The sequence below is a fragment of the Sus scrofa genome, chromosome 4 (assembly GCF_000003025.6).
Source record: "Sus scrofa isolate TJ Tabasco breed Duroc chromosome 4, Sscrofa11.1, whole genome shotgun sequence".
Classification (NCBI taxonomy): Eukaryota; Metazoa; Chordata; class Mammalia; order Artiodactyla; family Suidae; genus Sus; species Sus scrofa.
In genome coordinates, this window is record NC_010446.5 from 37,440,858 (window position 1) to 37,465,454 (window position 24,597).

General features: G+C 34.0%; 1 protein-coding gene across 14 annotated transcripts in view; it reads right to left on the bottom strand.

Moving 5' to 3' along the window:
• The window catches only part of VPS13B (vacuolar protein sorting 13 homolog B), a 735,231-nt gene that overhangs the window by 354,929 nt on the left and 355,705 nt on the right, over positions 1-24,597 (bottom strand). For 9 of the 14 annotated variants that reach the window (XR_002343694.1, XM_021090606.1, XM_021090607.1 and 6 more), the window contains 3 exons: positions 19,411-19,614; positions 1,978-2,149; positions 1,364-1,478 (listed from right to left, as the gene is read on the bottom strand). Coding sequence is in view for 12 of the 14 variants with exons in the window: in XM_021090606.1 (XP_020946265.1) it covers positions 1,364-1,478; positions 1,978-2,149; positions 19,411-19,614 (491 nt within the window). In the remaining 2 variants the exon portion in view is untranslated. The other 5 variants (XR_002343693.1, XM_021090608.1, XM_021090609.1 and 2 more) reach the window with 2 other exon arrangements.

The window sequence follows — 24,597 nt, forward strand, 5'->3', positions numbered from 1 at the left end:
TACAAATGTGAAAAACTTCTAAAAAGTCAACATAATAATACATTAATGACATTAATGATAAAGTATATTAATAAAAGCAATCCTACCTTTGCCTTATTGAACAATTTACTTAATTGCTATAATAGGAAAATGGTTACAAAACACAAGCAGCTTCAAAGAATAAACAGTTTTATTTTAAAATTTGATTTTGAAAGAACAGGTCAAAAAGAATTTACTCTGAGCTTTAATTCTTGTAACCATTAGTCCTATTGCATGAAAGAACAAAGATAAGCAATTTATAATATATTTTTTGAAAAATCAGAATTACTAAATGAGTCTCACCACAGGTTTCTCTTTGCACTGCAGAAATACTCCTTCAAAATGTCCTGACTGCCAACCTTCCCCTGGCCTGGAAAACATAAGTTCACCTTATCTGTTCTCTTCAATTTTTCTGATTAAAAAATTGAGCATATATAACTATTTCAAGTAGTAAAAATATAAACAACACTACCCTGAACTAAAACATGGATCTGAAAATGTAATCAGTAGAACAATTTACATTAGCCCTATACCCTGGTTTATCTTCATGGTAAATTGTACATTTACTTGGTTATTTTTCTTTCTCATTCAAAAGACTATAAGGTCCATAAAAGCATGATTTATGATTATTTTTGTTAAACACTACATCCCCCAGTGCTTAGCAGAGTACTCAGGACATAATATATACTCAATAAATATTCTGATTAAATGATGAATAAATAATCTAAATATTTAAATTGTACATACACTTAAGAGTTAAATCATTGATGATCTGGAACATAAATTATAATAGTCATATAATCAAGAAATTATTTCAGCAGTAAAATAAAATTCATTTATCACTTGCAAGGATCATTTTCATATAGAGATATACCATTCAAAAGGAACTAAAGAGCTAATCATCCCATCATCAAAAAATCAATTAGTGATTCACTGTTAACTACAACAAAAACAATTATACACTTGGTAAAATAACACTATTATAACAGGTCCTAATATATATCCAGCAAAATATTTTGAACTTCACAATTTTGATATAATTTTCTGGCTGTGACAGATTTGATAACATAAACAATATGATATAGACAATTAAGAATAAAAATTCAAATGTATTTAATGTAGAATTATAAACCAGTTTAAAGACAAGACTGGTTTTTAGGGTATATAATGCATCAATAAAGATATAGAAACATATGTGCTTCTGCAAACACTTCATAATTTCTGAATAAATAAATATGATGAATACAGGAAAAAAAGGACTAATAAAATTAAAGTATAAAAATTCTTATATAGACTTTGTTCAAAGAAAATATCACTTTTCCCATATTCATTATTCATTATTTACCTGCTTCTGTAGTGGTCAATATTGAAACTTTCTATTTTACATTTCACTTTGGTGTACACATCCTGGACATCTATGGAAGCACTGAGATCTTCTAGTTCACTGACCATACAGAGTTCTGAAATAAGGTAAACATTAATATCAGCATAGGCCTAACAATATTAAAACTTTCTATTTTACATTTACTGTTGGCATAATATCATCGATGTCTACAGAGATTCATTAAGCACATGAGATTCTACAATAAAAAGGAAAATTAATACCAATATAGGCCTTACAATTAGGAAAGGATACCTATTTCAAGATGAAAAATCCCAGTTAATATCTGAAGTGCTACTTCCAATATCAGTCAACAATCTTTGCAATACTTTAAGTGATGATATATAATGCATGAATACAACCAGTGAAATTACCTCATGGCTTCTGGAATGAATTATAATACAAACTAGACAAAATTTAGGTGTTACAGTCAACATGTTAGTATTTGTAATAGAAATCACTTGAATTTTCTAACGATGGCTGATGAAAATGACAACGATAAATAAAACAAAGTCTCTAATTTCTTCTAAAGATAGTGTTCAATATTTTATCTTTTCAGTAGAAAAGTAATCCTGTACCTGTGCCTTTGTTTTCTGGATCTGGAGCAAAGAGCTTTATAGTAATTTTGGGGAGCACCCACTGCATCCACAAACTAATACGACCACTGGATCCACCAATGTTACTTGTAGTTTGTTCCAAGGTAACAGAATCTGAGAATGGTGAATCATCAAGTGCTTGTACAGAATCTCCCTGGGATGAGAAATAACAACACTTTGTAACAAATAAAAGTAACAAAAAATTAATTTTAAGTCTATAATTATTGCTTAGAACTTATCCTTATATGTGCTAATACCATACTGATTATACTAATACATAATGCCAATAACATAAACATATACTAATCATGTTTCATTTTTTAAAGTTTTATTGAAGTCAGCTGACTTACAATGTTGTGATAATTTCTGCTGTACAACAAAGTGAGTTATCCATATACACATATCCATTATTTTTCAGATTATTTTTCCATATAGGTTATCACAGAATATTAGAGAGAGATCCCTGTCTATACAGTAGGTCCTTGTTGACCATCCTTTTCTTACACAATAGTGTGCATATGCCAGTCATAATTACAATGTACCTACATGCCCTTCCAGTTTCCTGAGATAAGTTAGGATCATATCAATGAGTATTTCCTTACAGAGTTGCTATCACCAAGGGGCAAATCTAGCTCTATTTTTGGAACAAAATTTTTACAACCACATAGCCACATCCACGCATTTATCTACTGCCTATCACTACTGTCTAGCAGAAATAAGTAGTTGCCATACTGATGCTATGTCCCACAAAGCCTAAAATATAATCTTGTCATTTACAAAAAAAGTTTGTGTACCCCTGTTACAATGTATTTATGTATGAATCTACAATAACCATAGCAAAACAAAGCATAATTAGAATGATTAAGAAACAGCAAAACCTTCATCTTGCCTCACAATTCAATATCAAGGAGATATTTAAAAGTTTGTAGAGCTGACAACAGACTTTTTAAAAATGATCTTTATGGTTAGAAGCCTCATAATTAGAGGTAGAGAGGCTAAGATTATTCAATTTAACAAGTACACAGTGAATTCTAGACACATATAAGGTCCTAAATTTGGTACTACCAAACTTTCTGTAAAAGGTTGGGTTGTTTTTTGTTTGTTTGCTTTTTAACCTTTTCAGCAGCTGAAAAATAAATTCTGGTTTGAAGGTGTAGTTTCATTCTCAAAGGCAGGTAGAGATAGTGACCACTAACTCATGTATTCTGCTTTTTTGGAATTAGCTATCAAGTATTTGGGTTGCTAAAATTTCAACTTCGCGGTCCACTCGGTGGACAAATCAAATACACCATAGTATGCTCATTTGTTCAAAAGGTACGTGTATATTTAAATATTAGTAACAGGTACTTAAGTTTAGTCTGGTAGGCAACATGCTGTATGTACCAGGTTAGGGACTTTAGATACTAGCTATGTAATTTAACCTCAGAATTTGTTTCTGCCTCTGCAAAATGGGTATTTCTCTCTCAGAATTGTTAAGATTAAATAAGAACATGAACATAAAGTGGTTATATGTAATATACAATTCATAAAGAGTATGTATAATTATCACCACCAAGCTGAACTACTATTTCAAGTTGTTACTCACAGTCCTATAGAATTTGGTATCCTGTACCCTTTGCCTTTCTCACTCTATCTTATTTCTAATTTCAGCACATTTTCCTTTGCCTTACATGTTCAATTTGTAATATTTAACTGTTGCTTTGAGTCTCAACAAAATGTCCATTTCTAAGGATTCAAAACCAGTAGTCAACGACCAGAACAAAACATCCCTTAAAATTTTATAGAAGACTATATGACATGGTCAGTATGCTATTTCTATGATGTTTTCTTAGAGCAGAAGCCACTAATCTCTTTGTTAAACCATTAGACTGGCACTCAAGAGCAGGGAAGATAAGTAAAACCTCATACAAAACCAAACCAAAGACCCTCCTCCCATTACCACAGACATGACATCTACACAGGTATGTTCAGTTCCTACATGATGTTTTTAACCTTGATCTCAATTCCATGTTATCTTTCAATCAGAAGAAAATCCAATTTCCTTGAATCCCCAAAAGGATACAAAAAGAAAGATTTTCACAAAACAGGCAAGTGTTTACTGTTAGAATACTTAGGCACCAAGCACTGCAAAGCAATGGTGTCCTGTGATTTAGCGTGACAGAAAATTATAGACTTAAATCTGGAGATAGTTGAGTCATTCTTTGTTCCAGTTACACCAAGCAAAGCAAACAGCTCACTGTGATGTTTTCATACAAATGCTTCTCCAAAATATAAGTGGCCCTAAATCTGCTATAATTGAAATTCCTAGAATTTGAGAAGCTATTTGAAAATTCAGGTTTTTGGTTAGCTGTATGAAATAACACAACATCTAATGAAAAGCACAAACTAACCCCAGAAAAAGACACACATTTTACAAAGTCAAATTCAATAAAAGACAACACAATGTAGTCAGTATGCCCTTATTTCTCTATGGATTGGTTCTTAGAGCAGAAGAATTCATAAACTAAATTCTCCCTCCAACAGTTAGAAGAACACTATAATCACAAGAATGGAAACTGTGGGGAAAACACCATCTCAAATCAATGAGCCCTGGATTTTTAACACTGTTAAGTATATTCAATAGGAATGCTAAGAAAACTTCAGCTTCAAATATAATCAGCAAGCACTCTTAAGAAAAAGTTTTGCTCTCTTTTTGATACAGTCTCAATTTTCAATTTGGATCTACAGCATTTGGTGTAAAACTGTTAAGTATGTTTGTACATTAATTTTCTCCTCTATTTCTAAACTTATAGAAAAAACTGAGCCAGATTTGGAGATGCTGATATTTTCTCAAGACTCTTTATGCCAAGTTCTAAAACATACAGTTCAAATCTTTCACCATTTGGTTGCAAAGTGACCAAAATACTGAGTTTATTTTGCTAGTTGAATTTATCTTTGCTCATCTGGAAGAGCAAACACTTCAGCCTCCATCCTTGGCCTACTTCAGAGCTCACAGATGATCATACTTTTGGTCACCCTACTATTCTTCCTTATCAAAATAACCCCAGCATTCTTGTTCAATCACAAAACTTCCCAAAGGGCTAAACAGTGTTTGTACTTAAGTCCACAGTAACAAGTGGCTTGCTGTGGTTTCCACTACTTTTGCTTTTTTTCTTTCTTTCTTTCTTTTTTTTTTTTTTTGCTTTTTAGAGCCATACTTATAGCATAAGCAAAGTTCCCTTGCTAGGGGTCGAATCAAAACTTCAGCTGCTGGTCTATGCCACAGTCACAGCTACGCCAGATCCAAGCCACATCTGCAACCTACCACACGGCTCACAGTAACACTGGATCCTTAACCCACTGAGTGAGGCCAGGGATTGAACCTGCATGCTCATGGATACTACTGGGGTTTGTTACGGCTGAGCCACAATGGGAACTTCCTGTTCTCACTATTTTAATGTGAGGGTGGGGAAAATGAATACCTGTTTTTAAATTCAGTTCTGAAGCCTCTCATTTATATTCCACACCCCTACCACTCCGATTAATATTCAAGAAACTAGAGCTATATCCACTGAAAAGTATGTTGCTCCCTATCAACATGACAACATAAAAAGAATTACAGTTTAAGTATAAATCATCTAGGGAATCATATAAGCAAATACTTTTCTTTTACTTAAAACAGCTGTTGAGAGTAAGCTTTTAGAAACTAGATTCACTTATAGTGAATCTTTTTATAGTTGAAATAATTAAAAAATAATTATTTTGACCCAACTGAGCAAGAAATATCTAAATAGTAAATGTTTTAAATTTTTATGAACTTTTTTGAATGCAAATATTAGTTAGAAATTAAAAAAAATCAAAATTGTAATTTCAAAGTTTTGTACTTACTTTGTACAACAATATAAAATGACCTCAGATTAATATACAACTAAACTGAATTTTAAAAAATAAGCCAATAATTGAGAAACTAGAGACATCTTCTGGCATGATTATTTTGAAATAAGAAAAGCAGGACAAACAAAATACTGTGCTGATTTATATGTGATGGCTAAACAATAATCTGCTTTGATACAAATTACCCTTGGCTCATTCAAAAGCTACTCAACTGATGAGATGATGTTTTGAGGATATAATCATTTAACGATTAATATTTAATGAAATAAGTCTATTTTCAGGAAGAAATTTAAAATTATTATAAAATATTATTGAAAGAGCAATTTGAGCAAGAAGTTCAAACTAAATTTACTTTCTGAAGGGTTGTTTGGGAGGGAGTGGGATGGACTGGGAATCTGGAGTTAACAGATACAAATTATTGCATGTGGAATGGGTAAGCCATGAGATTCTGCTGTATAGCACTGGAAACTATATCTAGTCACTTGTGATGGAGCATGATGGAAGATAATGTGAGAAAAGGAATGTATATATGTATGTGTGACTGGGTCACTTTGCTGTACAGTAGAAAATTAACAGAACACTATAAGCCAACTATAATGGAAAAAAGAAAAATCATTTAAAAAAGATAAAGAGTTGTTCTGTAACAATTTAAGACAGATTCATGCTAGGCTAACTGAACTTAAATAACTGAAAACCTGACAACAGTTTTCCTATAGCAGTTGATGCCAAACAACTTCATTTTTTGGGGAGGTGAGGGTGGGAGAGATATAAGTGACACATAATATTATAATAGTTTCAGGTATATGTAATGACTCACTATTTACATATACACTGTGAAATGATCATAGTAAGTCTAGTTAACATCTGTTGCCACACATAAGTCATGAATTATTTTTTTTGTGATGAAAACTTTTAAGATTTACTCTCTTAGCAACTTTCAAATATACAATATGGTATTTTAACTACAGTCGCCATGGTGTACATTACATCACTAGGACTTATTTACTTTATAACTAGAAGTTCGCACCTTTTCAGAACCTTCCTTCATTTCATCCCCTCTACCTCAAATTTTCAGTCCTGATTTAACTGAAAATAAATGCATTTTAAGTAATTACTGGAGACTAAGAAATGAACCACTTCATGCTGTTCTGTTTTTTTCCTGGAAATATATTTTCTTTTTATTTAATTGAAGTACAGTTGATTTACAATACAATATTAATCTCAGGAGTACAATATAGTGAATATCTCATAGGTTATACTCCACTTGAAGTTACTATAAAATACTGACTACATTTCGAGCTGTACAATACAGCTCATGCTGGATTTTTTTTGAGAAATAGGCTGCTAAAGCCATTTAAATTCCAGAATCAAAATAAAATGCAACTCAAATTCTGCCATGACCCTAAGCTTCCAACACTGGTGGTTAATTTGTCAATTTTTACCTTATGTTGAGCTTTAAATCAATATTCTATCATTGAGCCAGCATTTCATATTTTTCTAGAGCTTTGAAATTATTTTTTTAAAATGCTGTGAACAAGGATAACATCATCAAAGACACAATACAAACATACAATAAAATTAAAATGAAAACGTACTTAGTGGTTGGCTCAAAATTACTACTAAATTGGAGGGACTGAATTTCATCAACACAACATAGCTATCCATAATAACTGTCCTTCCTATATCAACTTTATGGAAAGTACTGAAAATCCAGAAGTGCAAAATATCATTTTATATAATTAGAACAGCTTCCAAATGACTTGCAGCTTATATATTGACCCTATAAGGGAAGTATGTGAATGTACTTGTGTACTCTATGTATATTTGCCTTGTTTACTTGTTAGGAAAATGAATCATAAAAATGTTGGCACTTATTTTTTGTACTTTTTGGGGGGAGGGGTCATGCCTATAGCATGCAAAAATTCCTGGGCCAGGGGCCGAACATGTGCTACAGCTGTGACAATGCTGGATTATTAACCTACTGAACCAGGGAATTCCAAAATGTTATTAGGACTTTTTTTTGTGTGTGTGTGTGCTTTTTTTTTTATTACTCAAATGAATTTATCACATCTATAGTTGTATAATGATCAGTTTTTTATTGTTGGGCTATCTTGTAAGCAAAATGGCATAGATATTTCAATGAACATGATTATACAATGTTTCAGTTTCCTGAACATCTACCTAAAACACAAATTTCTGACAACTCTAACTAGCTAAAATACAGTGGAGTACGTTCAAGTATACAGCTAAGCTCTTATTTGTCTTTGGAACCATGATAACAATTATTGTGCCAAAGACAGCTTGCTATGTAACAAAATTTTTGTTCCCCTTCTATGTAGTACATAATTTTCTATGGAAAGCAGTAACTTAGTTATGCACTAAGTTTCTCAGCCCACCTATGTATTATGTGTATGTAGATATCCACTCCCCCCACTTAAATATTATAAATTCCTCTAAGGATAAATGACTGTGTCTTTAACACAATTTTTTTTTCAAAAAAGCTGAACATAATTAAGGTAAGTATTTATTTTAAGAAATTAGAAAAACAACAGAATAAACCCAAGAAAAAAGCAGTGTCTATCTGAGCTTAGATAGTGGAAAAAAGCTATCCATTTTTTTCTTCTTTTTTTTTTTTTTTTTTTCAGGGCCGCACCTGCGGCATATGGAAGTTCTCAGGCTAGGGGTCTAATGCAAGCTATAGCTGCTGGCCTAAGCCAGAGCCACAGCAATGCCAGATCCGAGCCAAGTCTGCAATCTACACCACAGCTCACAGCAATGCTGGATCCTTAACCCACAGAGAAAGGCCAGGGATCAAACCTGCGTCCTCACGTATACTACTCAGATTTGTTTCCACCAAGCCAAGAGAAGAACTCTAAAAAAAATTACCCTTGAGACTGCGTAAACAGAACTCTGGGTTACATGTATGTTTGAGGGCTTGATTTCATACTACCAAAATGTTTCTAAAAAATCCTGTCTAGCTATGAAATTAACAACAAAGGTATCCCAGGCCAGTGATAGTCCTTGCAGATTCTCAGAGAAGGAAACACGTAAAACCCCTGTTGGAGAACAGGCCCTTAAGCAGTACTTAAAGAGCCTCATCAAGATCCACTAGTGAAGGACTCCCAGCAGATGAGTACATAACACAGAGGGAAATTAGTCCACTAAGAGCAAGAGCTAAAAACACAATTAGGATTAGACTCGCAAGAGATTCAGATAATAGATCTGATAAATAATATAAAAGAATTATGATACTGTACAGTAGAAAACTGACAGAACACTGTAAACCAGCTATAGTAAAAAAATAAAAATCACTATGTTAAAAAGTACAATAACAAAAGACATAAAAACAAACTGAAAAGCTCATGAATGGTTTATGAATTTACATCAAAATATATGTATAGTGACAATACATAGATCCCTATGCCCTGAACTCTAATAAATCAGATATAATTGTTACGGGTTGCTATTCCCAAATCATTTAACATTCATATATTTAAGAACAGTGTGTATAAAATCTACACTGTACCAAGCACTATTGCTTACTGTACAAAGTGAAAGTTTAGAAGCCACACATAAAAATCAGCTGTGTTTCTATACAATAATAGTGAATAATCAGAAAAGGAAATAAAAATTCTATTTATAACAGCATCAAAAAGAATAAAATACTTAAGAATAAACTTAACCAAGGAAGTCAATGTGCACACTGAAAACTATAAAATATTGCTAAAAGAAATGAAAAAAAATACAATAAATGGAAAAATACCCCATGTTCATGGATTGGAAGACAATTTTAAAGTGGGAAGTTATTGTTCAGTAGGTATCAAATTTTAGATTGTAAAAATAAAAAAGTTTTGGAGGTGGTTGATGGTGATGGTTACACAACGGTGTGAATGTACTTACTGCCACAAAATGGTACACTTAAAAATGGTTGAGGAGTTCCCGTCATGGCTTAGTGGTTAACGAATCCAACTAGGAACTATGAGGTTGCAGGTTCGATCCATGGCCTTGCTCAGTGGGTTAAGGATCCAGCGTTGCTGCGAGCTGTGGTTTAGGTCACAGATGCGGCTCAGATCCTGTGTTGCTGTGGCTGTGGTGTAGGCTGGCAGCTGTAGCTCCAATTCAACCCCTAGTCTGGGAGCCTCCATATGCTTTGGGTGCAGCCCTAAAAAGGAAAAGAAAAAAAAAACGGTTGAAAAGGTAATTTGATGTTGTGCATATTTTACCACAATAAAAAATTAACTGGTTCATAAAATCATAGTATCGAAAATATAAAAATCATAGTATCAAAAATATAGTATATTTATTGAGCATTTATAATTAATATGTTTACTAGTTTTATATAAACAGAAATGGTAAAAATATTTTATCATTAAGTATTATTTTATCAATGAGTAGTATAAAATTCTTTTTCTAGAAATACAGCAATATCATTATTGGAGTTCGGAGCAAGGAACAAGATTCTTGACTGTATTCCCCTTATAACGATGAAATAGGTGTCTTTATCTAGTCTATTACCTCTTTTCTAATAATCTTATAAGTTAAATCTTTTTCTACATACAAATAATGCCTAAATTAACACCTTCCAACGTGGATGAGGTATGTGTTAGACCCAAGTACCTTTTCAATTAGGATCACCTTGCTGGTTATCATGGGAATATACAGTGGCTGGGAGAATTTCCACACAAAACATACTTCTCCAGAAAACAAGAGGGAACACTTCCCAGTACAATCATGATACCAAAATATGACAAAGATACTTTATAAAAGAACCAGTATCAATCATGATTATAAATACCAAATTATAAATAAAATATTAGCAAACATAATCCAGCAAGACATAAAAAGGAAAATATATCACAACCAAGCTGGGTTTGTTCAAGAAATGTAAGATGAGTTTACTACTTGAAAATCAACCAATGTTACTAGTCACCTTAAAAGAATAAATTATAAAAGTATATAATCATATCAATTGAATAAAAGTATCAAATACTAAAGAACATATCTATAACAAAATGGTCAAGACTTTTAAAATGGCAACTAAAATCTTACTGAAATTAAAGAAAACACAAATAGAGAACTGTGCACTGTTCACAGGGTATACGGACAAACTGTACATACTCAATATTTGTACTAACACGTTGAGATGAATGCTAACATTATCTACACTTTTAGAGTTGATGAAGCTAAAGCACAGAGTTTACATAATGTGTTCATAAATTGCGGAGATAAAAATTCAATTGTTTCATTTTAACATGCCTTCTATAGATTCTACTAACTAAGATGAGCTGGTCCAGTCCCTACTTTCTGTGGCACTAAATTCAACTCATTGCATTTCAGTTTCCTAGTATACAAAATAATGATGCTGGTTAGAGGAAGGCAATTCTTAAGACTGACAAAAGAGAGAGTCGACCACAAAAAGTAGGGAGGCAGCAGACACAATGCAGCTAGTTTTTGCCAGGAGAAAAAAACAAATACATTATAGAGAAAATAAATGACTAACATTCTGCTTTTCTTTTCCCAAGGTTACCATGGAAACTAAGTAAACTACTTCTAATTTTACCCTTTCCCCTTTTGTAATCACTTTGACAAAACTCGAAATATGTTTAAATACATTTGGGGATAACATTAAGTGACACTTTAATTCTATACCCTCCTGGTTGGTACTAAGCAAATCACATCTTTAAAAAAATGACAAAAATGTGCTCTTCTGGGTTATAAAACCAGTACTGAATAAAGTATATTTAATATCTCTGCATTCACTTTCCTCTGCTCCTTAACTTTTATAGCAAATAACTCTGTTATCAACATATTTCAAAAGGTAAAGAAAAATTAGAATAGCATTTCAAGTATTAGTTTTAAACAGGTCACATAAAATGCATAGAATTTTTTTTTTTTTTTTTTTGGTCTTTTTGCCTTTTCTAGGGCCACTCCCGAGGCATATGAAGTTTCCCAGGCTAGGGGTCTAATCAGAGCTGTAGCCAACGGTCTACGCCACAGCCACAGCAACGCAGGATCTGAGCCGCGTCTGCGACCTACACCAGAGCTCACAGCAATGCCAGATCCTTAACCCACTGAGCAAGGTCAGGGATTGAACCCGCAACCTCATGGTTCCTAGCTGGATTCGTTAGCCACTGCACCACGATAGGAACTCCAAAATGCATAAAATTTTAATCAGCACTTATACATCAATGTTCATAACAGCATTATTCATAATACCCAAGAGATGGGAATAATCTAGATATCCATCTACAGATCAATGGATAAATAAAATATGCTATGTACACAAATGGAGTATCACTCAGCCATAGAAGGGAATAAAATTCTTATACACATTACTACATGGATGAATCTTTTTTTTCTTTCTTTTTTGGCCACACCCATGGCATATGAGAGTTCCTGGGCCAGGAATTGAATAGGAGCTAAAGCTGCAATCTATGCTACACCTGTGGCAACAATGGATCTTTAACCCACTGTGTCAAGCTGGGGATCAAACCTGCACCTCTGCAGCAACCCAAACCACTGGTCAGAGGATTCTTAACCCCCTACGCCGCAGCAGGAACTCCTTCTGGATGAATCTTAAAACCATTATACTAAGTGAAATAAGCTAGGCAAAAACTTATGATTCCTTTTACTTGAGGTATCAAAATAGGCAAATTCACGGAGACAGACAGTACAACAGTAGTTACTAGGGATGGGATTGGAAGAATGGGGAGTCATTGTTTAATTGGAACAGACTATTTATTTGAAAAGGAAACGTTTTAGAAATGGATAGTGTTTGTGGTTATGCAACACTGAATACTGATTAAATGCCACTTAAAAGTACATTTAAAAATGGTTAAAATGATACATTTTGCTACTTATATTTTACCACAATAAAAAAATTCAACAAAAAAATCAAAATTCAACCAATAATACCGAGACTCTAATATAATACATACAAGGCAGAGTGAGAAATAAAAAGATTCTAAAGACTGGTTTTTAGTACTCAAATGATGTTAAAGAAATTTAAATTCAGGTAGCATGGCAGACTAGGTTGAACATTTTCCTTTTCTACCACAAAAGCATTGAAAGTCTAGATAAAAACAAAATAAGAATTTCTTTTAATATATTAAAGTGCTTGGAGTTCCCGTCGTGGCGCAGTGGTTAACGAATCCGACTTGGAACCATGAGGTTGCGGGTTCGATCCCTGCCCTTGCTCAGTGGGTTAACGATCCGGCGTTGCCGTGAGCTGTGGTGTAGGTTGCAGACGCGGCTCGGATCCTGCGTTTCTTTGGCTCTGGCGTAGGCCGGTGGCTACAGCTCTGATTCAACCCCTAGCCTGGGAACCTCCATATGCCGTGGGAGCGGCCCAAGAAATAGCAACAACAACAACAACAACAACAACAAAAAAGACAAAAGACAAAAAAAAAAAAAAAAAAGTGCTGTACATCTTTTTTTTGGTCTTCTAGTGCTACTCTTCAACCATTAATTCCCTCTCTACCTGTGAGGCTAACATATATGAAAAAGGTAAAAATACTTTGGTCCTATGGTTTCTGGTTGGTTTCAGCTAATGAGGAACGGTGGCAGAAGGGAGCAGGATGAAGTCAGAGTATTATTCCCCATTTTCCCTGCCTTTAAGCCTATTTATGACAACAATATTCTAGTGTTACTAGCTCCAGTTGTCTACTATCCCTGAGTTCTCCCTTTCCGGTCAACACTTTTACCCTTTTATTAAACTCTCTTAAAACTACTCAATGTGAGGCAGTCCCCATTCTGGCTCAGAGTAATGAATTTGAGTAGTATCCATGTAGACACAGGTTCTATCCCTGACCTTGCTCAGTGGATTAGGTATTGGGTATTGCTGGCCAGTAGGCAACTGCAGCTTTGATTCGAATCCCAGCCTGGGAACTTCCATATATCACAGGCGTGGCCCTAACAAACAAAACAAAACTACTGAATTTGAGAATGCCATCTTGTTCTAATGTAATAGCCAAACTTGAAATAAATAAAGGCAAATCTCAAGATGTCAGAAAAGCAGAGGAAACACAAAATCAGGGTAAATAACTGGGAACTGAGTCCATGGTGGCAAAGGGAAGTATCAAATTCAGGTGAGGGAGCAGAGGTTTGAGCAAGGCCATTTTAATATTCATTCAGGGACTTGGAGACAAAGTTTAGAGTCTGAGTTGGAACTATTAGCATAAAGCCTGGAGCAATAAAGAGCTGTTTCAGTAAAACAGACAATTCACGTTGTTTTATCAGACTGAAGAAGTGTCCTGAGTGTTTTCTATATGGGGCACTGGAGTGGACAGGGAATAAGAAAGAAAACCACAAACTTCTCTTCTCTTATCCTCCAATCTTCTGCTTTTATCTCCCACTGACTGAAACCAAGTGGATTATAAATAAAGTGACACTGACTAAAGCAGAATAAAAAAGAAATTGAGAAAATGCCGTAGAAAGAAAACAGAGCTAATGAGAGTGGAGGAAGAAAAAAGGAAAAACAGAAAAACAAAACAAAAACAACAACAACAACAACAACAACAAATAGGGGTCCAAAGATATAGACAGCCAATAAGGAAGTTCTAGAAAGAAAGACTAAAGAGAATGTAGAAGAAGCATTTTCTCAAGTGAGAATTTTTTAGGATCAAAGAAAAGTATTTCACAAAACATCAAGTGTTGAGCAGGATAAAGGAGAACATACGTACACTAGTTGGCAACAATTTACTTTATTTATTTATTTATTTATTTATTTATTTATTTATTTATTTATTTAGTCTTTTCTAGGGCCGCTTCCCACAGCATATGGAGGTTCCCAGGCTAGGGGTTTAATCAGAGCTGTAGCTGCTGGCCTACACCAGAGCCACAGCAACGTGGGATCCGAGCCGCAGCAACGTGGGATCCGAGCCGCGTCTGCAACCTACACCACAGCTCATGGCAACGCTGGATCCTCAACCCACTTAGTGAGGCCAGGGATTGAACCCGCATCCTCATGGTTCCTAGTCAGATTTGTTAACCACTGCACCACGACGGGAACTCCAGCAACAATTTTTAAAGCAAGCAAGGTTTATTATTTTTTTTCTCTAAGGTATCCTATTACACTGTTGGTGGGAATATAAATTGGTGTGACCACTGTGGAAAACAGTATGGAGATTCCTCAGAAAACTAAAAATAAAATTACCATTTTATTCAGCAATCCCACTCCTGGGCATCCATCCAGAGAAAACCATGACTCAAAAAGATACATGTTCTCCAATGTTCATTGCAGCACTATATAGACAGCCAAGACATGGAAACAACCTAAACGTCCATCGACAGAGGAGTGGATAAAGAAGATGTGGTACATATACACAATGGAATATTACTCAGCCATTAAAAGGAAAGAACAGCATTGGCAGCAACATGGATGGACCTAGAAATTACCATGCTAAGTGAAGTCAGTCGGACAATGAGACACCAAAATCAAATGCTATCACTTACATGTGGAATCTCAAAAAAAAAAGGACACAATGAACTTCTTTGCAGAACAGATATTGACTCACAGACTGTGAAAAACTTATGGTTTCCAAATGAGACAGGTTGGGGGGTGGGAGGGTGCACTGAGGGTTTGGGATGGAAATGCTATAAAATTTGGTTGTGATGATTGTTGTACATCTATAAATGTAATAAAATTCATTAATTTTAAAAAAGGAAAAAAAAATTAAAAAACAAGGTTTATAAATGGATTAAATCCCAGAATTCATAGGAAAATATACATTAAGGACTCTAGAGTCAGAATGCAGAAGTTTTCATTTCAGCATTGCCACTTATGTCTATGATCTCAAGCAAATCAGTTAACCTCTGTAGTCACAAATTCTTCATTGTGAAAAGGAAATATTAATATCTACTTCATAATAAGGGTTTGAGGATTAAAAGAGATAATGATTAAAAAGTGCTCAGTTTAGTTGGTATTCCACAAAGTTTAAATTGTCTTCTTAGCCCTGGCTACATGAAGAAGACCTGTCGTAGTAATTAAATGGTTTACCACAGTAACCCAATGCTATTATAATACTATTTTATTACAATGGCATGGTGGGGAGGTGGTAGAACATAACTATAAAACAACTTCAATATTAATGACTTTATTTAAATGCATCAACATCAACACTCTTTTACTAAGGCAATAATAAACATGTTAAGAATTTATTAAAGAAATGCTATCACTCAGAGTTTCCTAACTAGTGTGCTGAGACACCATGGGATACGTCACAACTGTGCTGAGAATCTCTTGGCCCTCAGTGTTCTGTGGTGGGCCTGGGGTAAATGGAGCTTTCAATGATTTCTAGCTTTTTCTGGTTACTCTAGGTACAAGTTTCATTTTCTATATATGTAATGACATGAAAATGATAGGGAAGCACTGCTATAATCAACCACAAAATATAAACAATATATTTAAATCTCTATACCGATAGTTCTGATATTTACATGACAGTGTTGCCCATAGAATGTCTTCTTACAATCATGAGATTACTAGGACAATGATTAGCAAAAGGAACAAAAAGATGCTAGAGTTTCCAGGAGTGCCAAGTCCAAAGAGGCATAAATGCTTTTGAATGGATTAAAACAAATTATACGTATAACCTCTTCACATTGTCTTCCCTAACCCACTCATTAAGTAGTTTCTCAAGGGAGAAAACAAGGTTTTCTCGCTATTGGTTAAGTAATATGCTTAAATACACAGGCAAATTCATCAAAATTACAAAAATATTTTTAAACGGAATTCAAAGGATCACAATAACTTATCTGCCATTTTAGAACTCAAAATAAAGGGAATGTAAATTACAAAGATCATTACGCAGTTTTACCAGCACTATAAACATAAGGAAATGAGAAATGAAAGCTTGGGGACAAATTCTGAATTCTGGATGAACTAGCCACAGTTTTAGTCATAGATGAAACATTCATACACAAAGGAGAAAACAATGACTACATTTACTGGCTAATTCTCAGAGAGGTAAATTAAAACTGAGATGCATACATAGTTAATCTTGCTTTCCACATAAACATTTTCTTGAGTGCAAGAAGAGAAATTAAACATGAATTGTTCAATATATAAATACCTCCTTCTAAGTTGCAAGGTTAAAATCAAAACCTTAACATTGACCATCATATCAAAATAGTCTTTACAAAAATCTTCCTGCCCTTTATGGAAAATAAACCAGATAAATTATTTTAAGATATTTCTAAGGAAACAAGTCTCCTAAGTGATTGTGGGTTTCAAATCCATACTGGACTACTAGGAATCACTCACCTCTTTTCTTGACCACACTACATAAACAAAAGAGGGAGCCTTTTGAAATATTTACCACATCCCCTCCTCCCATAACTCTGTATTAGTTTGTGAAAGCTGCTTTATATGGTCTTTCTTGAATATTAATGTGAGTCTTTTGCAGTAAGAGTCTTTCACTTTTAAATCTTTTTCCACGCAGGTCAGATTAAGTCTGTAACTAACACAAAAGTAACAAATCCCCTAGAAATATTTTCATTATTTGTATTTAGAAGTCAATCAGAAAAAATCCTCAATATTCTAAGTTTAAATTAAGTGCAGTCATGTGAAGAACTTAATAAAATCAAAATTAGTTTCTCCCCCTTGGTTACCCTCTCCCTTTCTTCCTCACTTTGGCTAATGAAGACACCATTCTTCTAATTCATCATATTTACTATATGCCCACTAAAATAAAATTGTCACACTAATTGTCTTTATTTTTTAAGATCCATCTTAAATGTTGCTTCCTCTGCAAAATACCTACAGATTCCATAGACTGAATGTGTTAATAATTTCTCTATAATTACAGAGCATGTCGTCTCTATTACATCTCAATGTCAGCGTCGCCATGTCCTTTTGTATAGGTTGGACACTGCACAACTCTAGAGAGCACATTCAAACTGTACTTTATGTGAACGGCAAGCCTAAATGTATGACAAACCTGTGTGACCGTTCCAAGTGGGCCCCATCTTTTCTGGACTTGCAACATTTTTAAATATCTCTTTCCAATAAGACTACTCTCGGGATAGGTATTCATGTTGATCTTGACATTCTAAGGAATACAATACTTAGCAAACAACTGTTTAACTCAAATCTCTCCTTTCTGCCACAGAAATGTCTAAAAGATTTAACTTCATTTATCACTTTCACTTGTATTAGCCTTGTCTAGCAGTTTATCATCCCAAGCTTTGCTTACTCTACCAAAGTATTAAACAAAGTGTATTTTGTGCAATGTTAACATGTAGGCTATGAAAATGGGGTCTTTGGTTAAATAAGTTTGGAAACTACTGCAGTGATGAAAGTTAAGTTTTCCTTATTGAAAATTTCCTTATTTCCTTATTGTTAGCTTTTGTATTCTAACAACATTAGCAATGTCCAAGAAAGAATTCATTGTTTTAACCCCAAAAGGATACACCTCACTGACTTCATAAGGCATATTTCTAGATTTTCACTTGGAGTGGGGGAGGATTAGTCCTATCATTTAGGTCACTGTGTTTCTTAAGGTTTGGAAATGAGCAGGGATGGAGAAGTTGCATATGCAGGAGTCAAAGAGATCAAGTCAAAGAGATTTACTCCAACATGTGTTTATGCAAAAACAAAAACATAATTTCTACCTCTATTATGGTAGTTCTCAGTGGTAAAAGTTCAGGTCTCTAGGGAGTTTTTGGAAATGCATTAGGCTGCTTTTGGTTGACTTTATCAAGTTTTCCATTATTTCAGAAAATCACAGCATCAATAACAATACAACTTGCAGTGTTTAATACACCTGCACAAATCTATTTGTTTCAGACACATTCACAGTAATTATATGAACCTGGCTACTTCATTACAACTTCTCAAGCAGCCAAGCCAGAACACTCATATATTAAAATATATATTAAAAAATATATATAAAGTATATTACTATACTTTAAATTATTTTCCTTTAATCCTTTATATTTTACTCAAGATACTAGATATTTTTGAAATCACATGTATATATATGTATGTTGCATTTTTAAATTTTCAATTCAGGAGAGTAAAGGGGACTTTATAAAATATTTGTTATAAAAATGGGCACTGGCAGATTGAATGAGGTTATGGTGTTAAAAATTACAATAAAGGCTTTTATGATCAACAGAAAGGAGAGAACTTTGGGTCTGACAAAACTGAAAATGACTAACGATAACAGGAACACTGGTTCAAAAAAGGTGCAGAGGCAGACAGGGTAGGGGAAGGGGCACATAAGCCTCTTTTGCACTCAGCTTCTAAGTGTCCATACTTCTGAGGAACCCTGCATGGACTATGTCTCAGTTTTTGCCATTTCACAGAACCCCCACTGTCTTGAACTACCCTATCCCACTAACTACTGAAAAGTGATTAAAATACATGCTCCTAAGAGAAACATACTGTAATACACAGTCACTGCTACAACAGTTTCTCAACAACCTTCCGAACTTGCTAGTTTGCACGGAGGTGAAGTCATTGTCAGTCTCAATCCTGATACGGAGCTGTTGGTATACATTTCCCTTCATTTAGTAACAGAAGTTTTCAGGAACACTTACCTCAGTGGTAGTTCCAATATCAGCAGATGGGCTACATGTGCTGGTATCTGGAGGAGCTGTGCCTATACTGCTTCTAACCGGAGAACTAGGAACAGGCCCTGCCAAGCTCTCTGGATGAGCAGAAGAAGGACTGAGATTGCCTCTCCTCTGAATCTTACACCAGACTTTATTCATGATATCAGTTAGCTCATATAAGAGCTGCACCTGAGAAGAAGGGGAAAAAGAGGGAGGAAACAAGTTTTTCAACATCTCGTCACAACTGATTACAATACTAAATATGAGAAAATTAAAAGGGAAGCAAAAAATGTATGAAACAAAAATCAATTAATGTATCACTGATCATATTATATCATGAGCTATAATCTGTAATATACAGTTATTACGCATACTGTAATTATACATATGATCATGACTAGTTTGTCATGACACCATGATTTTGGTGTGCCATGCAGAGAAAGAGAATTCACATAACATATACACTTTATGTATATATATGTATATATTAAACAGTTTATCATGAATTTGAGACAGTTAATGAATTTATTCATACCTAAAATTTACCACACATTTGTAGGAAAATAACTCTAATATGATGAAAATGCTAATAAAACAGATTACAGGACAGTATATGGCTTTTAATTTATGACTAATAGAGCTACCACAAAGAAGTGCCTCTTAAACAGAGGTCATTATAAAAATTAGAAACCAAATATATCCTAGTAAATATGATTATTTAGTTTATATATGAAACAGTTACTGTTCTTATTTCTGAATTATTTTCACATTTAAATTTTATCTACTTTCTGAAGAATAAATCTGAAACTGGACTTCTTGTCCAGCAAAATAAAAAAGAATGATATAACATAGAAGAGTAAAAGGAAAATGTTACATATGAGTCTTTTCCACAGATAAAGAACGTAACTATCCAACCTACTATTTCCATCAAATCTGTCATTCCAATATTCAGAAAAAAAAAACTGTTTAACTTGCACATTGTTTGTCTAAGTTCTAAGATATTTACACAAGACTTCATAAATAAGCATTAATCATGGAATTTGTATGACAACATATTGCCATATACTGTATAAAACAAGCCTAGGGGAAAAAAATGCAAACACAATATATAAGCAAATCCACAGCTGGATACCATATTCCGCTTCCATTAAAAAAAAAGAAAGAAAAAAGAAATGCTCATATTTATAAGAAGTTTCAGCCCCAGGACACAGCCAGATGATAAAGCTGGCTTCTTATGTGGGCAGAACAGATGCCTAAAAACACTGTTGTCAATCCTTATTTGATATAGAACAGTACATGGGTTATAGTTTTCTCCTGCTTTTTGTGTGATGAAGTCTCAAATCTCAGGTTGTAGCTCTTTCTGTTTAAAAAAATAACCTAATGGCTAGAGATACTACAATAAAGCCCTTAGAAAAAATTTAGGTTAAATTCTTTTGTCTTTCATAATCATGAATAAGTTCTCTCTAAAAAGAAACCATTTTGTTACAAACCAATTTTTTTAGAAAAAGATTATTCTACTTTTCCTTAAACCATTAGAACTAACAAATAAGGAAAGCATAAACAGTTTCTAAGTACTTTTAAAGGCATAAGGTTTATTTTTTAAAGAAAACTGATGCTGTTTTTGTCTGTACTTCTGATTTCCTTTAACTGTTATCATAAAATAATTATATGTCAGTGTTACCAAGTACAATGTATATTTAGCATTCCAAACAAATACTGACATAAACTTTAAAGTTGCTATCACAGAATTCAGACTTCCCAAATTCAGACTAAAAAAAAGGACAAAAATTCAACTCTTCTCCTTCAAGCTATACTGAAATTATGTTAACTGAAGCTGCAATGAGCTTCTACTACCTACCTATTAAGATGTCTGAAATGAAATAGCATAACCAGACCAAGTATTAGTGAAGAGGTAGAGCAGCCAAATTCTCATTTACTCTGATGGAAAGCAAAATTTAGATACAATTTGGCAGTTTCTGAAAAAGGCATATACATGTCATATGATTGAGCCATTTCCTAAGTGTTTTCCCATGAAAAATTAAAGCCTATGTCCACACAAAGATCTATATACAAATGTTCACAATAGTTTTACTTGTAATAGTCTAAAATTGGAAAAAAATCTCAAATGTTAACCAGTAAGTGGATAAAGAATACAACAGAACACTTAGCAATAAAAAGAAATATACTATGGATTCAAGGAAAAACATGGATTAATCTCAAAATTATTATGTTGAATCAAAGAAGCTGGATGAGGAAAAGGAACACAACTACATGATTCCATTTGTACAGAATCCGAGCAAATGAAAATCAATCAATAATGACAGTATCCGTGATTGCCTGGAATAAGAGGAGGAACAAAAGGGAAGATTACAAAGGACCACAAAGAAACTTTTTTTTAAACGGCTGCACCTTAAGCATATGGAAGTTACCAGACTAGGGACTGATTTAGAGCTGCAATTGCCTGCATAAACCACAGTCATCACAACATAGGGTCCAAACCCCATATGCGACCTACACTGGAGCTTGCAGCAATGCTGGATCCTTAACCCACTAAGCAAGGTCAGGAATTGAACCCACATCCTTATGGACACTATGTTGGGTTCTTTTTTTTTTTTTTTTTTTTTTTTTTTGTCTTTTGTCTTTTTGTTGTTGTTGTTGTTGTTGTTGCTATTTCTTGGGCCGCTCCCGCGGCATATGGAGGTTCCCAGGCTAGGGGTTGAATCGGAGCTGTAGCCACCGGCCTACGCCAGAGCCACAGCAACGCGGGATCCGAGCCGCGTCTGCGACCTACACCACAGCTCAGGGCAACGCCGGATCGTTAACCCACTGAGCAAGGGGCAGGGACCGAACCCGAAACCTCATGGTTCCCAGTCGGATTCGTTAACCACTGCGCCACGACGGGAACTCCTATGTTGGGTTCTTAACCCAATGAGCCACAAAGAGAACCCTACAAACTTTGGAGGATGATGGATTTATGCATTATCTTTTTGATCTAATCCTTATCTTGTGAAAATGATTTCATTCATATTCATATGCCAAAACTTATCAAAACAGATAATTGAGACATGTGAAGTTTGCTGTATTTATGTATATCCCAATAAAACTTCTTAGAAAACTAAAAGAAGAGAACAATGTGAGGCAGCTTTATGTGGGTTATAGATGAAGGTGTTTGAATATCAATAACATCTTGCATAATATATCAAATATTTACTGAATATCAAAAATATAATATTTTGTTTAAAAATTAATTGCACATACATTTCCTTACTTAAAAACCAAAATAAAGGAGACTTTAGAAAGGCTATTCATTTGGCATGTAAGTTGTGACTAACCATTAAAATTCAGTTTCAAAAGAAAGTTTTTTTGATAAAAAACAAAAGAAAACAAAAAACCCTTTTCATATAGAGTTGTTACCATAACCAGTTTAATTTTATTCAAAAGACAAAAATAAAAATCAGGACCTCAGAGAAATTACAAATGAGTGAGTGGTGTAAGGATACAGACTCACTTTTGTCCAAATTAAATGCCTGTGTTCTCAGACAATAGTGCCAAATTCTTTTGCCTTGCTGAAGATTGAGCATAACTTTTAGCAGTAAAATCTATGAATAAATGGATAGGAAAGGAGCATAAAACCCATTCTCTCTCTAGTTTCACATACTTAAAACCCCAAAATGCCAAGATAGTTTTATGTTCCTATAAGGTATATCAATTTATTGACTGAGGAAAAATTGAAACCAACTATAATGGAAAAAATAAAGATTCTTTTTAAAAAAGTTCTATAGGCTCATTTACTTTTGAAAGGAACACAATTTTTAAAGTCTGAGAAACCAGTGTCTAAAGATATTAAAGGGAACTGGGTAACTTTGAAAAAACATTAAAGATGTTTTATCTTCCATCACTCCTAGGAACAAATTCTCTAAATATTCAACCAGGTGAAATATTTATAGTATCTAAAGCTTTGAATGGCAATAAGTTATAGGAACAAATACAGTCGTTTAGGTCTCTATAATTGATACATAGATCTACAACAATGTTGGACATGACAATGAATTTGCTCTAGGTCTGCCCTACATGTAGAACTTGCAATATACTTTAAAGTATATAAAGTACTTCAGGAGTTCCAGTCATGGCTCAGCAGAAATAAATCTGACTAGTATCCTTGAGGATGAAGTTTCGATCCCTGGCCTCGTTCAGTGGGTTAAGGATCTGGCATGCCATGAGCTGTGTGGTACAGGTTGCAGATGCAGCTAGGATCTGGCATTGCTGTGGCTGTGGTGTAGGCCAGAGGCCACAGCTCTGATTCAACCCCTAGCTTGGGAACCTCCATACATCACAAATGCGGCCCTAAAAAAAAAAAAAAATACATACATACATAAAATACTTGAGGGCTCTGAGTACTACTGAACCAAATTAATTGTTAGCACTTCTGATGTTACTATAACAGATAAACAAAAGAATGGTATTTAAATAGGAATTACTTGAATGGAATCAAAAGCTTATACTATAATCAAAAGAACACAAAGCTCTGACAGTACATGTAAAATTTAGTAGGCATATACAAAATTCTGGGGAAAAGGCTTTAAGATTCTCAAAAGAAGTCCAATAGTCCCAAAAAAGGACAAGAAGTACATCACAAAAACTCGAATAGAAAACAAAAAGACCCCAGATGAATTGTGAGCAACTACTCATAAGAAAGAGATTTATTTTGGGTCCTTAGTCATAAAAAAAAAAGTAAAAGAAATTTTAAGATCCTATATGCATATGGATGTTTGTATTTTAAGGGCCCACAACATTCTTTTTATAAGGCAGGACACCCATGGAAAAAAAAGACATACAGATATAGTTCCCTAAGAAAGATTAAACATTTTTGGCCAAAAATCCTTTAAAGTTTAAAGGCAAATAACTTCATTAGATACAAGGTTTGTATTTATGGAAATATAAGGAAAGGTCTCCAAAGTAACTTAAAAATTAGGTAAATGATATATGAAATAACTCATAAAAGAGCAAATCCACTGGTCAATAAACATTGAAAATTTGTTCATCCTTATTAGTAATCAGAAAAGTACAAATTAATGTAAACAATATGAACTGTCAATTCACAAAAGAGCAAACTCAATGGCCAATAAACATTTGAAAAGTTGCTCAAACATCTGGTTTCAGTTCCCTTCACCA